Below are 16376 nucleotides of genomic sequence, written 5' to 3'. Positions count from 1 at the left end.
CGCTTCATACTCGTCACCAAACCCACTGGCTCCAGGTCATCTACAAGTTTCTGCTAGGTAAAGCCCCACCTTATGTCAGCTCACTGGTCACCATAGCAGGATCCACCTGTAGCACGCACTCCAGCAGGTATATATCTCACTGGTCACCCCGAAAGCCAATTCCTACTTTGGCCGCCTTTCCTTCCAGTTCTCTGCTGCCAATGACTGGAATGAACTGCAAAAATCACTGAAGCTGGAGACTCATATCTCCCTCACTAGCTTTAAACACTAGCTGTCAGAGCAGCTCGCAGATCACTGCACCTGTTCTCAACTAGTCTACCTGGTTAAATAAGGTGAAATAAAAATAATATTTTTTTTTAACAAAATGGAGTAAGTGAACGGGTCTGAATGCTTTCCGAATGCACCGTTATCTTGAATCAGAGGCAAAAACAGGGCAATCAGTTACCAGTCTAATAGTACGGAAATTGACAGCATCACTAGTCCTTTGCCAGTGCTTTGACCAAGGGCCCATTCCGGTAGTTGACGAGGAGGCAGGCAACGGTGTAGAGCTGGTTGATGTGCCCAGTGATGGAAAGAGGGATGACCATGTCAAACAGCTTGTCCTCGTTCACTCTGCGAATCAGTCGCTCCACATGGACCCTCAGCCGAGCAATGGCTTGCGTCTCCTTGAATTCTGCTGCTGGCATCTGTACCCTCTGAGAGGAAATCCGGTCGTAGGACCTTGCAGGGCACACAGTCGTCCACGATTATGGACATCCCTGCTTTCAGCACAGGCACGATACCCGACTGCTTCAGGATCTCCTTGTCACTTACAGAACCTCAGTGCAAACACCTTTGTTGCAGCCCTTTACTATGTGGTGCCATGCCAATCATCACCTTGAAAGTGCAGTGGGACTTCATTCTGAAGCAGGAGAGAAGATCGTGTTAGACTGCACAGAGTTGTTGCTAATCACCACGTGTGTCTGTGTATTCCTTAAATTCCTCTCGCAGGTGAGCCTTGACTGCTTCCTCGGACATCCAGATACACACTGACCCAAGAATTGTGTAAAGAAAGTCGCCCCATGTTGTCACGATGCATCTCACAGTCGACTGGTGGATGTTGATACTGTGGGCCGGATCCCTCTACTTCAGACTCAGTGAAAGATAGGTCATGAAAAGGAAAACATGTATATGGACTGCAGAAAAAAAGGATTATGAAAAAAAAGGATTATGATGCATGAATATGCAAAATTATAACTAAAATGATCAACCCTCCAGAGGGCAGAAATTATTCACTGTTATAGGTTTATGATTTATCTTCCCTCCCTAAAAGATTCATCATCATGATTGGTTTAATGGCTTAAAGTAGATTCAAGTAGCATCAAGCTTGTCAAAGTGGCATTTAGCCCTTCTGTGTTTGTCTAAGGTCAGTTGTAGCTTTGATGATTACCACTGCATTTCCTGGTAAATAGTAAATTCAAGTAGTGTGACCTCATTCCTCTTTGCAGCTGCCCTTGCTATGGTCACACGTACCATGTTATGGGATGCCGGTTCGATGAGCTTCCGGGAGGCCATTAGGTGGGCATACTTCGCAAACCTATACTCAGTTTATTAGGTACACCCATATAGTACTGGGTCATTCTACAAGGTGTCGGAAATGTTCCACAGGGATGTTGGTTCAGATTGGACAGTGGTACATTCATGCTGATAACAGCCCGTTCTGTTATCCGAAAGATGCTCTATTGGGTTGAGGTCTGGGACTGTGCAGGCCACTCAAGTAAACTGAACTTGTTGTCATGCGATGCATTTTCGTGAACGGGGTGGTGTACCTAATAAACTCGCCTGTGAGTGTATATGTCAGAAGTGGGAAATATGATGAATGAGGAGAATGACGTAATTGATATCTAATCCTAGCTGTTGTTACTGCCTCCAGAGGGAAGTACTACCCACGAGTATATAACGCGTCAATAACACCTACAGCGTCATTGCGCAAAATGGTACGCAGCATCATCTGGATATGTGTACCACAAAAGTTCAACATTCACATTCTGCTACCATTTCTGTCAACTCATCGACGCATACAATTTGATTCATACTGTACAAATCCAACGTACAGTATGCACCACACAGAACACACACTGCAACGCAATGCTGCAAAGCAAACACAGTGTTCCATTGGAAATGAATGTACTTCTGGTGTTCCAAAACGCAATGACACTGTCGGTGTGATCGAGGCGTAAGACACAAGATCCTTTTACTGCCACCAGGGCAACAAAATAACACATGACAAATGCAGATAAATTAAGGAATGATGAGAAAAGAAAATATTATTGTTACCTACAACAAAGATCAAGGCAATGCTTTTGTGCAAACATTTTAAAGCCTTTATTAAACAAAGCATTTATTTATGTTGGTTTTTACTTAATTTGTTGTATGCTTATTTTTACACATTGTTTCTACTCAAGCCGCAACACAGTTTTGGTCTCAGTCTATTTAGACCTTGTTTTAAATGACCTTTTGATACCATATATTATTCATTTTATAGAAGCAAAGCAGCACTCTATCCTCTCTATATTATTATCATTACCATAACCTACCTTGTCTAGAACCGTGTATCGGAGGCAGTAAAATCGCTCCAAACAGAAATCGCTGACAGACAGATATTTCCTTCACCTGTCTCCTCAGTTTCTCTACCTCCTTATGAAGATCTTTGCCTTGCTCCAGTGCCAGGTCAGCAGCTGAACAATAATCATGATCATGATACAGGTGGAGGAAGTCATTCATCCACCTGAGCCAGCTCATAAGTTGGTTGTTCTCTCCTTTGCCATACCCCAGGTCTTGGCACTGTAACTTAATAGTCATTCCACTGGAACAGGATGGGGAGAGCTCCCTTCCTGAGTAGCCAACGTCCAGTGGGGGTTAAAGGCTCGATAAAGTCATCACTTTGGAAGTGGCAGCTGCAGACCCTTGTATGGGAGGCGATGTTGAATCTCACATCAAATTTTCCAGTGCAGGTGTGAAAGCTCAACATATATCTTGGAGGAAGTTGCACACAGTGGTATACAGCAATGCTCAGCTGTACTGCTACCTTCATGTCGTAAAATTCTAAAAACCTTCCTTGAACTAATTTGAGGTTAGGCTATAATGGAACAAAAATATATAACAAACGGTACTAATAAAAATATAAGATTTGTTTGGCTGACAATTTATGCTTTCCCTGCTAGCTAGCTATTGTATCAAAGATGATGAGTGCGCAATACTGGTAATCAAGGGCTAGCTGTAATTTTTGCCGAAATACATAGGCTAGTGGGCATGCATAAAGCAAATTGTTACACAGCAATGATTTGATATTGAGATTAAAAAAGGCTGCATTGAAACTTTAAAAAGAGCTGAGTGTACCAAGTCCAGGCAGTGATTTCCTGTTTGTTTGTTTTCTTCTGTTAGGTGTCAAATGAACACGACCCTGGTTTCTCTCTGTGTTGCCAGTTAGCTTATATACAGGGGTATCCATAAATAAGGGTGCTGATTCTCCTCATGTCATCATTTCAAGCTCTTTATACTCGGTGTGTCATCACACATGTCATGGGATGCCACTGGGATCCTATGACATGACTGGGAGCTTAGGAAGAGGTGATTTATTTCTTTGTAGATCGCCTGGATAAGCTTTTGGTAATTAAGTGACAATGCCCGAGAAGCCGGTGTTTGTTGGATATATTGGCACGGGTGGTAGGCCCGAGACGAAGTCATTGTTATAATATTGTTTTCCAGTAGCCTAATTACAAGTGAACTTAGAAATAACACAAACAGGCTTTGAACAACATACCTTAGACCGTTCTCGTCTGTTTTTACAAGGAATGTGATGGGCTTTGGTGTCAATATATCCAACAAACACAGGCTTCTCAGCATTATCACTTAAATATACCTTAACGGAAGATTGAAGCACCCATTAATAAGCCATGGCTGTTGACCCTCTGCCACCATCTAGCGTATAGGTTTTGAATAGATGGAAACTATTGTTTGTGCGTGTGTGTGTTTTACAGGCTGTACGGGCTGTGGTAGAGACATTAAGAATGGTCAGGCTCTCTTAGCACTGGAGAGACAGTGGCACCTGGGCTGCTTTAAGTGTACGGCCTGTAAAAAAGTCCTCACTGGGGAGTACATCAGCAAGTAAGTCTAACAACTATTATACACATGAAATGCTTACACACATAATGAAATACACAGTGTACTTGCAAACAAAGTAAAACCCACTATTCTATTATTTTATACACACAACATACTTGCAGACACAGTAAAATATACTATTCTATTTTATCCTATTCTAATGCAGTCTTTCTGTATTCTCCTATCTCTTTGCTCAGGGATGGCGCACCCTATTGTGAGAAGGACTACCAGATCCATTTTGGGGTCCAGTGCGAGGCATGCCAGCAGTTTATCACAGGCAAAGTGCTGGAGGTAAGCCAATCACCAATCACCTAACATTCATCATGAGAGAGGAGGAGGCGGGACTGAGAAAGGTATTGGCGGACTGAACAAAGTTATGTAGAGCACCTCAAGATAAAAACGTAATATTCAATATCGGCAAGTTAGACTAAATATTAGCACTACACAATCTGGTGAGTGATAACCTTCGGTCTGGATAATAACACAAAACCAATCTTAAGACATTATCGACAAATATTAAGAAAACAAGCAACACCCAAACATGACGGAGAGTAAGACAGGGGAACCAATTTCTAAACGAAAACGTGACTTAATTTATTTAATATATTTAATAAGGTCGAAAACCGATCTGATAAAATCAATAAATGACAAGCTGGGTATACTTGAATTAGTCTGTAAGGATAGAAAAGAATTTAAGGTAAGCCTCGAGGTGAGTGATGAAAAAGCTGCGACTTTGGAGAAGGAAACACACAACCTAAAAAGGGACAGTCAATAAGATTGAAACCGAGGTGAATGAACTTAAAAAGGAGAACATCGTTCTGAGAGAAGCCTTACTTGCTGCAACTGTAAATCGAGACCTTTCTTGAGTTGGGCTCTGGGATGGTGCAACTGTTGAGAATGTGAGCCTATGGTTGTGTGGGGGGAAAGGGTTGAGTGTGTATGTGTGTATCCCACAACTGTTGCGAAGGAGTAAAAGATGTTAGGGACAATAGAGGATGATTCACAACAATTGTTTGCTAATATAATAATTGCTTGTAATAATGTAGTGTGGTTATGGCGAGACTGGTGAGAGGTAAAATCCTTTCCATAAATGGTCTAAAATACATACAAATATGATTAGCAAATTATGCAAAATAAGAAACAAGATTCTTAAAATATATAGTTTTTTTATGGCTATATATAATACAAATCGAGGTGAGGGAGATGGAAATGCATTTGGCATTTGATCTACTTCTGTTCTGTAAATGGCAGAAGGATGGATCCCAGTCTTTTCAGGGCTATGGGATACGGGGTGGTGGGGGTATGCCGGGCATTGAGATGACAACCCACCTCAGGATGAGGAGGGCTTTTAGAAGGTGGAATAGTGGGGACCAATTGGAGGTTTACTTAGTAGCAATGCAAATATCATAATGGTAAGTGGTGAAATAAGTATAGCCAGTTACAATTGTAATGGCCTAGCAGGTAATAAGAAAAGGTGATCAGTATTTACCTGGCTCAAAGAGAAGGAATATAATATATATTGTTTACAGGAAACCCATTCAACAATTTTAGATTAAGTTTTGTGGAAAATGGACTGGGGGTGAAATAAATTTCTCCCATGGGTAAAGAAATTCAAAAGGGGTGTCATGACATTGGCCAATTGGGGGAGGTTTATGACCCCCATAAACATTTTTTTATATACTCAGAGGACCATTATTAACATGTTTTAGCCACTCCTATATAAATGGTAGATTATCAGACAAGGTCTGATATCATTATTACTGAAACAGGACCCAAATGCTATATATAAAAATCCAGTCCATTTAAAAAAAATTGGAGACCTCTTACACTTCAGTGTTGTGATGCAAAAATCCTAGCAAAATGTTTGGCGCGTAGAATTAATAAAGCATTGTCAGATATTATTCATCCTAATCAGACAGTTTTTTTACATGGACGATACATTGGAGATAATATAAGTCAAGTCCTGGAAACAATAGAATACTATGAAATATTGGGGACACCAGGCCTGGTTTACATAGCTGATTTTGAAAAGGCTTTTGATAAAGTACGACTGGAGTTGCCATCAAAGTGTTAGCTGATAAAATTAGATCAAACAATAACATTAAGGGATTAGAAATCTGTGTCTTAGAAACTAGTGTCAATGTACGCTGATGATTCATGTTCTCTTAAAACCACAATTAGAATCTCTCCACAGCCTCAGAGGACCTAGATACTTTTGCTATCCTCTCTGGATTTAAAACCAAATTACGTTAAGTATTGGATCACAAAAAACTGCTAATTTTACATTACCATGTAGTTTACTAATTAAATGGTCTGACGGAGATGTGGACATACTCAGTATACAAATCCCAAAATAAATTATCTAACGCCATTACATTTTTATAGAAAGTTAGCAAAAATAGATAAGATCTTGCTACCATGAAATGGAAAATACCTGTCTATTTGTGGAAAAATCACCCTGATTAACTCTTTAGTCATATCACAGTTGACCTATTTGCTTATGGTTTTGCCTACACCTTAGTGACCTGCTTTTTAAATTATATGAACAAAAAATATTCAATTGTATTTGGAACGGCAAGCCAGACAAAATTGAAAGGCCTATTTAAACAACGAATGTGAATTCGGAGGGCAGAAATGATTAAATATTAAAGCATTAGACCTCTCACTAAAGGCTTCAGTCCAAACAGGTTCTCTAGTAAATTGATAAGAATGTCTCATGCTACGTTCAAGAGGGCATTTTTCTCTTTATTCAGATTACACCTGTTCACTTTCGGTTGTTATGAAAAGGAAATTATTTCCAAAATATCATTATTTTTTAAACAAGCCTTAGAAAGTTGGTTGCAATTTCATTTGAATCCACCTGAAAAGACAGACCAAATAATATCACAAATATTGTGGTTAAACTCAAATATACTAAATGATTAAAAAAAATAAAAAAATAGAAGAAATGTTTAAAAAAGGTATAATTTTGGGGAATGATATCATAAATAGCACTGGTGGAGTTATGTCACACAGACATTTTGAAATGTCTGCTCTACCCAAAATTACAACCAATTGATTGCAGCATCATCACAAAAATGGAAAAGGGGAAAAAAGTAAGGAACTTGTATGTCAGCCCTGTATTAAAGAACATAAAAGGTTAAAGAAAAGTGTGATAAATAAAAACATACCAATTTCATTCAAAGACCAAAAAACTGACAGCTGTGCCATATAAATTGCAAAATAGTTGGGAAGAGATTTGCGATGTACCCATTCCATGGCACATGGTTTATGAATTGATACGCAAAACAACACCGGTTTCAAAACTTCACATTTTTCAATTTAAATAACTATACAATTTTTTTTGCAACCAATAGAATGTTATATATATGTGGGATACAATCTTCCCAGCTCTGCAGATTCTGCTGTGAGGAGGCAGAGTCATTAGATCATTTATTTTGGCATTGTCCATATGTAGCTAATTTTTGGTCACAGGTCCAGGAATGGCTGAAGAATTGCAACATTTGCCTAGAACTAATGCTGCAGATAGCAATACTGGGTGATTTGAGAAGCCAGTCAGTCAATAATTTAATATTTTTTTAGCAAAAATATGTATTTTTAATTTACAATCTGTAGAAGCTATGAGAATAAAAAGGTTCAATACATTTGTGAAGCATCATTGTACAGTTGAAAAATATATGGCAAATAGAAATCCAAAATAGATGATGTTGACAGATAGATGGGAGGGGTTGAATGGAGCTGAAGGGTGGGACAAATAACAAGAACCAATGTAAAACATACAGGGTCTGTAAAATGTATATAGGTTCAGAACTTTTGTGAAATAGCACAGTTACAAATAGAAATCAAACTGGATGGACATCAGAAATAGAGGAAGGGCTAAAAACAAACCAAATATAACTATTGTAAAATAGATTGTGTCTGTAAAATGTGTATAAGATATATAAACTGAATGTAGAAGCCTAAGTGTTTATTGGTTTTCTCCAATTGGGGAAGGGTGGTAGGGTTTGCGGGGAATAATAAAGAAAAGTATGTGTCTATATAGGTATGTATATATGTGTACATGTATGCATGCGTGCATGTATATGAATATATACATTTACCAAAAACATATATGGAGGATTGGAAATGATGCAGACAATTACATTGATGGAAGCAACATTCTTTCCGCAATATTAAGCTGATCCACCCCTAAAAATATATATATATATATATAAAAAAGTCAGCATCCCTTAATACATAGGAAGAGGAAAAATATAGTTACTTTAAGAAAGTAGTCCACTACATCTAAACAACTTCGTAATAAATTATCATATCTAAATCAGATGCGTCATTGACTATAAATTGCAAGAACAAATAACTCAAGCAAGATGTTAACAGAATGTGTATTTTAGCATATTAAATACAAAAACTTTGTTTCAAGTGAGAATTAGACATGGGTGATGCTGAAAAAGAAAGGAAATATTGTCTACATCACCCATATTTTATTTTCTATTTCCCAAAAAGTAGTGTGTAGTTCCAGTTGTTAGCTACAACGCTACATGGCAAAACAAAAAAACTGCTGGAAACACTACCTAGATTTGAATTTAGTTCAACTACCACCAAGCTACTGCAAAATGTAGCTAAATTACTAGTTGAACTACATGTAGTTCACTACTCCCCAACACAGGTTAGTTGAAATGATACCGATATTGGTTAGAAATACATAAGATGAAGTATGCTTACTGTGTGAGAAATGTCACCTGAAACACTATCAATTAGGGTGGGTCAATTTCTTTTGTAGATATTCTCAATTGAAATCACATTTTAAATAAAAATATTAGCTTTTGTCTAAAGCCAAAAAAAAAACAGGAAATTTGACCTATGCACTAACAAGACTTTTCAGCATAAGCTGCTTGGCTACTGCTAGAATAATGTAGCTTTATTGATCTAATGTACTTCAACAACAGATGTACTCAAACCTTCAAGCCTCCTCTCAAACAGCCTAATACATTCTCCTAGAGTAGTTTACCCTATTGATGTACTTGGTAATGAAAACTTGCTTTTTCATGCAAGACAATCTGATTCCACTAATTTAAACATTATGGGAATGTTTTCCTGGACACAGATTAAACCTAGTCCTGGACTAAAAACCAAGATCAATGGAAAAAATTCTAGTTCAGGACTAGGTGTAATCTATACCGAAGAAAAATATAAATGTAACATTCAACAATAAAGATTTGAATGAGTAACAGTTCATAAGGAAATCAGTCAGTTGAAATAAATTCATTAAGATATGGATTTCAGACGACTGGGAATACAGATGAATTTTTATTGGTCACAAATATATATATATTCTTTTTAAAGTAGCGGCGTGGATCAGAAAACCAGTCCGTATCTGGTGTGACCACCATTTGCCTTACACAGCGAGACATCTCCTTCGCATATTGATAATGAGGCTGTTGATTGTGGCCTGTGAAATGTTGTCCCACTCCTCATCAATGGCCGTGTGAAGTTGCTGGATATTGGCTGGAACTGGAACACGCTGTAGTACATGTCGATCCAGAGCATCACAAACATGCTCAATGGGTGACATGTCTTGTGAGTACACAGGCCATTGAAGAACTGGGAAATGTTCGGTTTCCAGGAATTGTGTACAGATCCTTGTGACATGGGGCCTTGCATTATCATGCTGAAACATGAGGTGCATTCAAATTGCCATTGCTAAAATTCAATTGTGTTCATTGTCCATAGCTTTTGTCTGTCCATACCATAACACCACTGCCACCATGGGGCACTCTGTTCACAATGTTGACATCAGCAAACTACTCCCTGTACTTGCCATACACGTGGTCTGCGGTTGTGAGGCCGGTTGGATGTACTGCCAAATTTTCAAAAACGACATTGGAGGGCAGCTTATTGTAGAGAAATGAACATTCAATTCTCTGGCAACAGCTCTGGTGGACATTACTGAGGTCAGAATGCCAATTGCATGCCCTCTCAAACCTTGAGACATCTGTTGCGTTGTGTGACAAAACTGCACATTTTAGAGTGGCCTTTTATTGTCCCCATCACAATGTGCACCTGTGTAATGATCATGCAGCTTCTTGATATGGCACACCTGTCAGGTAAATTGATTATTTTGGCAAAGGAGAAATACTCACTAACAGGTACGTAAAAAAATTGTGCACAAAATGTGAGAGAAATAAGACTTTTGTGCATATAGAACATTTTAGGAATCTTTTACTAAAGCTCATGAAATTATGATTTTTGTTCAGTGTATGGCCGCAAAACCGCTCCTTAACCCTATATTTGACGTAGCCTAACACAGAAGCCTACTCAGATTGGAAATGGCCAAGGTAGTTGACAGATTATGAACAGGCCCTCATTAACATTGACGGGGCTGTAGTGGAGCGGGTCTAGAGTTTCAAGTTCCTTGGTGTCCACATCACCAACAAACTATCATGGTCCAAAACACACCAAGACAGTTGTGAAGAGGGCACGATAACACCTTTACCCCTCAGGAGACTGAAAAGATTTGGCATGGGTCCTCAGATCCTCAAAGTTCTACAGCTGCACCATCGAGAGCATCCTGACCGGTTGCATCACCGCTTAGTAGGGCAACTGCTCAGCATCCGATCGTAAGGCGCTACAGAGGGTAGTGCATACGGCTCAGTACATCACTGGGGCCAAGCTTCCTGCCATCCAGGACACCCAAGTCATAGACTGTTCTCTCTGCTACCGCACGGCATGCGATTACCGGGGCACCAAGTCTTGGTCCAAAAGGCTCCTTAAACAGCTTTTACCCCCAAGCCATAAGACTGCTGAACTATTAATCAAAATGGCCATCCAGACTATTTATATATGCATAGTCACTTTACGCCTACCTACATGTACAAATTACCTCAACTAACCTACACCCCCACACATTGACTCAGTACCAACACCCCCTGTACTCTATATTGCGTTATTTTACTTTAGTTTATTTAGTAAATATTTTCATAACTCTATTTCTTGAACTGCATTGTTGGTTAAGGGCTTGTAAGGAAGCATTTCATGGTAAGGTTGTATTCGGCACATTTGACAAATACAATTTGATTTTCTATTTTGAAGCTAAACATGGACTTCTTCCTCATCTCATGGCCTAGTCAGGTAAACCTCTGGATCGTATTCGTACGCTCTGACAGGGTCCGACACTAACTTTTTTTCCTCGCTGGCACGACCAGGCCAGTTTGCCAAAGATCTAGTTTTTAATGCATTGGAGTCATGCAGGGCCTATAGTTTGGCATGTTTTCTCTCTATATGCAGCTATTAATATGCTATATTTATAAAAAATAAATAAAATAATTTGGTTGGTGCTTATATTTGGCCTATTTCACATATGTACAAGTGTGCATTAATGCACATGTGTGAAATGAAAATATGTTTTTTGCATATCCCAACTCTCCCTGAGTGTGGGGTCTGCCATTATTAACAGCAACCCTAGAGCAATGACGGTTAAGTGCCTTGGTCAAGGGTACATTGGCAGATTTTTCACCTTGTCGGCTCATGAATTCGAACAACTTGCCCAACACTAACCGCTAGCCTACCTGCCATCACCTTTGGTTATTATGAAGCTGTTTAAGAAACATCCTCTCCCTGTCAACTGCGTTTATTTTCAGCAAACTTTACGTGTATATTTATATGAACATAAGATTCAACAACTAAGACATAAACTGAACAAGTTCCACAGATATGTGACTAACAGAAATGGATAATGTGTCCCTGAACAACAAAGGAGGGGAGGGGTCAAAAGTCAGTCCGTATCTGGTTTGGCCAACAGCTGCATGAAGTACTGCAGTGTATCTCCTCCTCATGGACTGCACCAGATTTGCCAGTTCTTGCTGTGGGATGTTACCTCACTCTTCCACCAAGGCACCTGCAAGTTCACAGACATTTCTTGGGGGAATGGCCCTAGCCCTCACCCTCCTATTCAAACGGTACCAGACATGTTAAATGGGATTGAGATCCGGGCTCTTCGATGGCCATGGCAGAACACTGACATCCCTGTCTTGCAGGAAATCACACATATAATTAGCAGTATGGCTGGTGGCATTGTCATGCTGGAGGGTCACGTCAGGATGAGCCTGCAGGAAGGGTACCACATGAGGGAGGAGGATGTCTTCCCTGTAATGCACAGCGTTGAGATTGCCTGCAATGACAACAAGCTCAGTCCGATGATGCTGTGACACACCGCCCCAGACCATGACGGACGCTCAACCTCTAAATACAGGCCTCAGTGTAACGCTCATTCCTTCAACGATAAATGCAAATCCAACCATCACCCCTGGTGAGACAAAACCGCAACTCGTCAGTGAAGAGCACTTTTTGCCAGTCCTGTCTGGTCCAGCAATGGTGGGTTTGTGCCCATAGTCAACATCGTTTCTGGTGAAGACCTGCCTTACAACAGGCCTACAAGCCCTCAGTCTAGCCTTTCTCAGCCTATTGAGGACAGTCTGAGCACTGATGGAGGGATTGTGTGTTCCTGGTGTATCTGGGGCAGTTGTTGTTGCCATCTTGTACCTGTCCCTCAGGTGTGATGTACCGATCCTGTGTAGGTGTTGTTACACGTGGTCTGCCACTGTGAGGACGATCAGCTGTCCGTCTCCCTGTAGCGCTCTCTTAGGCGTCTCACAATATGGACATTGCAATTTATTGCAATCTCTGCAGTACTGTAGTCCTCATGCCTCCTTGCTGCATGCCTAAGGCACGCTCACACAGATGAGCAGGGACCCTGGGCATTTTCTTTTGGTGTTTGTCAAAGTCAATAGAAAGGCCTCTTTAGTGTCCTGAATTTTCATAACTGTGACCTTAATTGCCAACCGTCTGTAAGCTGTTAGTGTCTTAACGACCGTTCCACAGGTGCATGTTCATTTAGTTTTTATGGTTCATTGAGCAAGCATGGGAAACAGTGTTTAAACCCTTTACAATGTAGATCAGTGAAGTGATTTGGATTTTTCCGAATTATCTTTGAAAGACATGGTCCTGAAAAAGGGATTTTTTTTGCTGAGTTTATTAATTGCATTCATTTTTGTTTCTAAAATGTCATTTTGAGAACAGTTCTTTCACATCTCAAAATAGGACGATGCCCCTTTAAAGAGAACTTCATTCCAAAAGACCTGGCTACAGTAGGCTAGACAAGAGAAATGCTGAAGTATTTTTTTGTAGCTTTTTTGTAGACTATCAACAGTAGCCAACATATTGCCAGTATGTTCACTATTGAAGGTTTACTCTTGTAAATCAGTTTCCCTAAAATAAATAAACTCAGCGAGATTGATGGGCGCTTCTTTTTACTCAGGACAGCTAGCGCGTGCTGTGTTAACGTAATTCAATTTCTGTGATGCTCAAGTGATCTAGAAGTTGTTACTTGCGGGAACGTAGTGGTGCTTGAATGAACATCCAATTATATTGCTCAAATACAAATGGCACAACTTTTGTACATGTAGTTATCAATGGTAGACTGACAGATCAGGTAAATGTTGAACTGGAATGCAAAAATGTGCAGAGTACTGGCCGGTGCTGATGCTTTCTTTGAAAGTGGTGAGAAGTAATGGGCAAATGTGGTCTGGCCACACGTTTTCCGGTGGTTCTGATATTAAAGCGTCAATCTGTCATCATTTAAAAAAATTATTTACACTCATTGATTATTACATAATATAACTTATACAGTGAATTCGGAATGTATTCAGACCCCTTGATTTTTTTCCAGATTTCGTTACGTTACAGCCTTGAACTTTTTTTTGTATTCAGATGTTTTACTCCGTGCATTTTTTAAGCACCTTTGGCAGCGATTACAGCCTTGGGTATGACGCTACAAGCTTGGCACAGCTATATTTGGGGAGTTTCTCCTATTCTCTGCAGATCATCTCAAGCTCGGTCAGGTTGGATGGGGAGTGTCACTGCAGAGCTATTTTCAGGTCTCTCCAGAAATGTTCAATCGGGTTCAAATCCGGGCCACTCAAGGACAATCAGAGACTTGTTCTGAAGCCACTCCTGCATTGTCTTGGCTGTGTGCTTAGGGTCATTGTCCTGTTAGAAGGTGAACGTTCGCCCCAGTCTGAGATCCTGAGCGCTCTGGAGCAGGTTATCATCAAGGATCTCTGTACTTTGCGCCGTTCATCTTTCCCTCGATCTTGACTACTCTCCCAGTCCCTGCCGCTGAAACAGCATTAGAACATGTATCTACGGCTGTCTGGACCAAAAGAGTATGGCATGACATACTCTTTCTGGCCAGACAGCATGGACTACGAATAGAGTACCAGTTAAAAGCTGACATATCTACTCATTCAAGGGTTTTCCTTTATTTTTTCATTGTAGAATAATAGTGAAGACATCAAAACTATGAAATAACACATGTAGTAAGCAAATCAAAATACATTTTATATTCTTCAGTAGCCACCCTTTGCCTTGATGATAGCTTTACACACTTGGCGTTCTTTCAACCAGCTTCATGAGGAATCCTTTTCCAACAGTCTACATATGTTGAGCATATGGAGCAGATTTTCATCAAGGATCTCTCTGTACTTTGCTCTGTTCATCTTCCCCTCGATCCTGACTACACTCCCAGTCCCTGCCGCTGAAAAACATCCCCATGGGCCTCCCGGGTGGCGCAGTGGTCTAGGGCTGTGCCACCAGAGACTCTGGGTTCGAGCCCAGGCTCTGTCACAGCCGGCCGCGACCGGGAGGTCCATGGGGCAACGCACAATTGGCCTAGCGTTGTCTGGGTTAGGGAGGGTTTGGCCGGTAGGGATATCCTTGTCTCATCGCGCACTAGCAACTCCTGTGGCCGGTTGCAGTGCACGCTAACCAGGTGCACAGTGTTTACATTGGTGCGGCTGGCTTCCGGGTTGGATGCGCACTGTGTTAAGAAGCAGCGCGGCTTGGTTGGGTTGTGTTTCGGAGGACGCATGGCTTTCGACCTTCGTCTCTCCCGAGCCCGTACCGGAGTTGTAGCGATGAGACAAGATTGTAACTACTAACAATTTGATACTACGAAATTGGGGAGAAAAAGGGGCTACATTTTTTATAAAAAATAAATAAAAAACATCCCCACAGCATGATGCTGCCACCACCTTCACTGTTGGGATGGTGCTAGGTTTCCTACAGACATGACACTTGTCATTCAGGCCAAAGTGTTCAATCTTGGTGTCATCAGACCAGATAATCTTGTTTCTCATGGTCTGAGTCCTTTAGGTGCCTTTTGGCAAACTCCAAGCAGGCTGTCATGTGCCTTTTACTGAGGAGTGGCTCTGTCTAGCCACTACCATTAAGGCCTGATTGGTGGAGTGCTGCAGAGAAGGATGTCCTTCTGGAAGGTTCTCCCATCTCCACAGAGGAACTTTAGAGCTCTGTCAGACTGACCATCAGGTTCTTGGTTAACTGCCTGACCAAAGCCCTTCTCCCCCGATTGCGCAGTTTGGCCGGGCAGCCAGCTTTCGGAAGAGTCTTGGTGGTTCCAAACTTCTTCCTTTTAAGAATGTTGGAGACCACTGTGTTCTTGGGGACCTTCAATGATGCCAACATTTTTTGAGACCCTTCCCCAGATCTGTGCCTCGACACAATCCTGTCTCGGAGCTCTACGAACAATTCCTTCGACCTCATGGCTTGGTTTTTGCTCTGACATGCACTGTCCACTTTGGGACTTTATATAGACAGGTGAGCACCTTTCCAAATCATGTCCAATCAATTGAATTTAAAACAGGTGGACTCCAATCAACAATCAAGTTGTAGAAATATCTCCTGGATGATCGATGGAAACAGGATGCACCTGAGCTCAATTTCAAGTCTCATAGCAAAGGGTCTGAATACTTAGGTAAATACAGTATTGATAAAAACCCGTTTTTGCTTTGTCATTATGGGGTATTTTGTGTAGATTGACATTTTTATTCAATCCATTATAGAAGAAGGCTGTAATGTAACTACATTTAGAAAAAGGGGTCTGAATACTTTCCAAATGCACTGTATAATAAATGAGAGAAGGTTTGAATCCTAATCAACACATCCAATGTGAGTACATATTTTGTTTTTAGTATTGTCGTCAAGCTGCTTATGCTGAAAAGCCTTGTTAGTGCATAGGTCCAATTTTGCTTTTGAATTTCCGGTCTTTTTCGGCTTTAGTCAAAAGCTAATATTTCACTTAAAACGTTGTTTCAATTGAGAAAATGTACAAAAAGAAATCATCCCACCCTGGTCTTTAATGATAGAGATGCATTTAACAT

General features: G+C 40.5%; 1 protein-coding gene across 1 annotated transcript in view; it reads left to right on the top strand.

Moving 5' to 3' along the window:
* The window catches only part of LOC115106754 (actin-binding LIM protein 1-like), a 115429-nt gene that overhangs the window by 25181 nt on the left and 73872 nt on the right, over positions 1–16376 (top strand). The window contains exons 4-5 of the mRNA XM_065008067.1: positions 4020–4146; positions 4341–4434. Coding sequence (XP_064864139.1) covers positions 4020–4146; positions 4341–4434 — 221 coding nt within the window. The remainder of the gene's footprint in view (positions 1–4019; positions 4147–4340; positions 4435–16376) is intronic.

Source organism: Oncorhynchus nerka, linkage group LG23, assembly GCF_034236695.1.
Source record: "Oncorhynchus nerka isolate Pitt River linkage group LG23, Oner_Uvic_2.0, whole genome shotgun sequence".
In the NCBI taxonomy this organism is placed as follows: domain Eukaryota; kingdom Metazoa; phylum Chordata; class Actinopteri; order Salmoniformes; family Salmonidae; genus Oncorhynchus; species Oncorhynchus nerka.
Note: the sequence above shows the minus strand (reverse complement) of the source record. Positions and strands in the feature narration are given on the sequence as shown.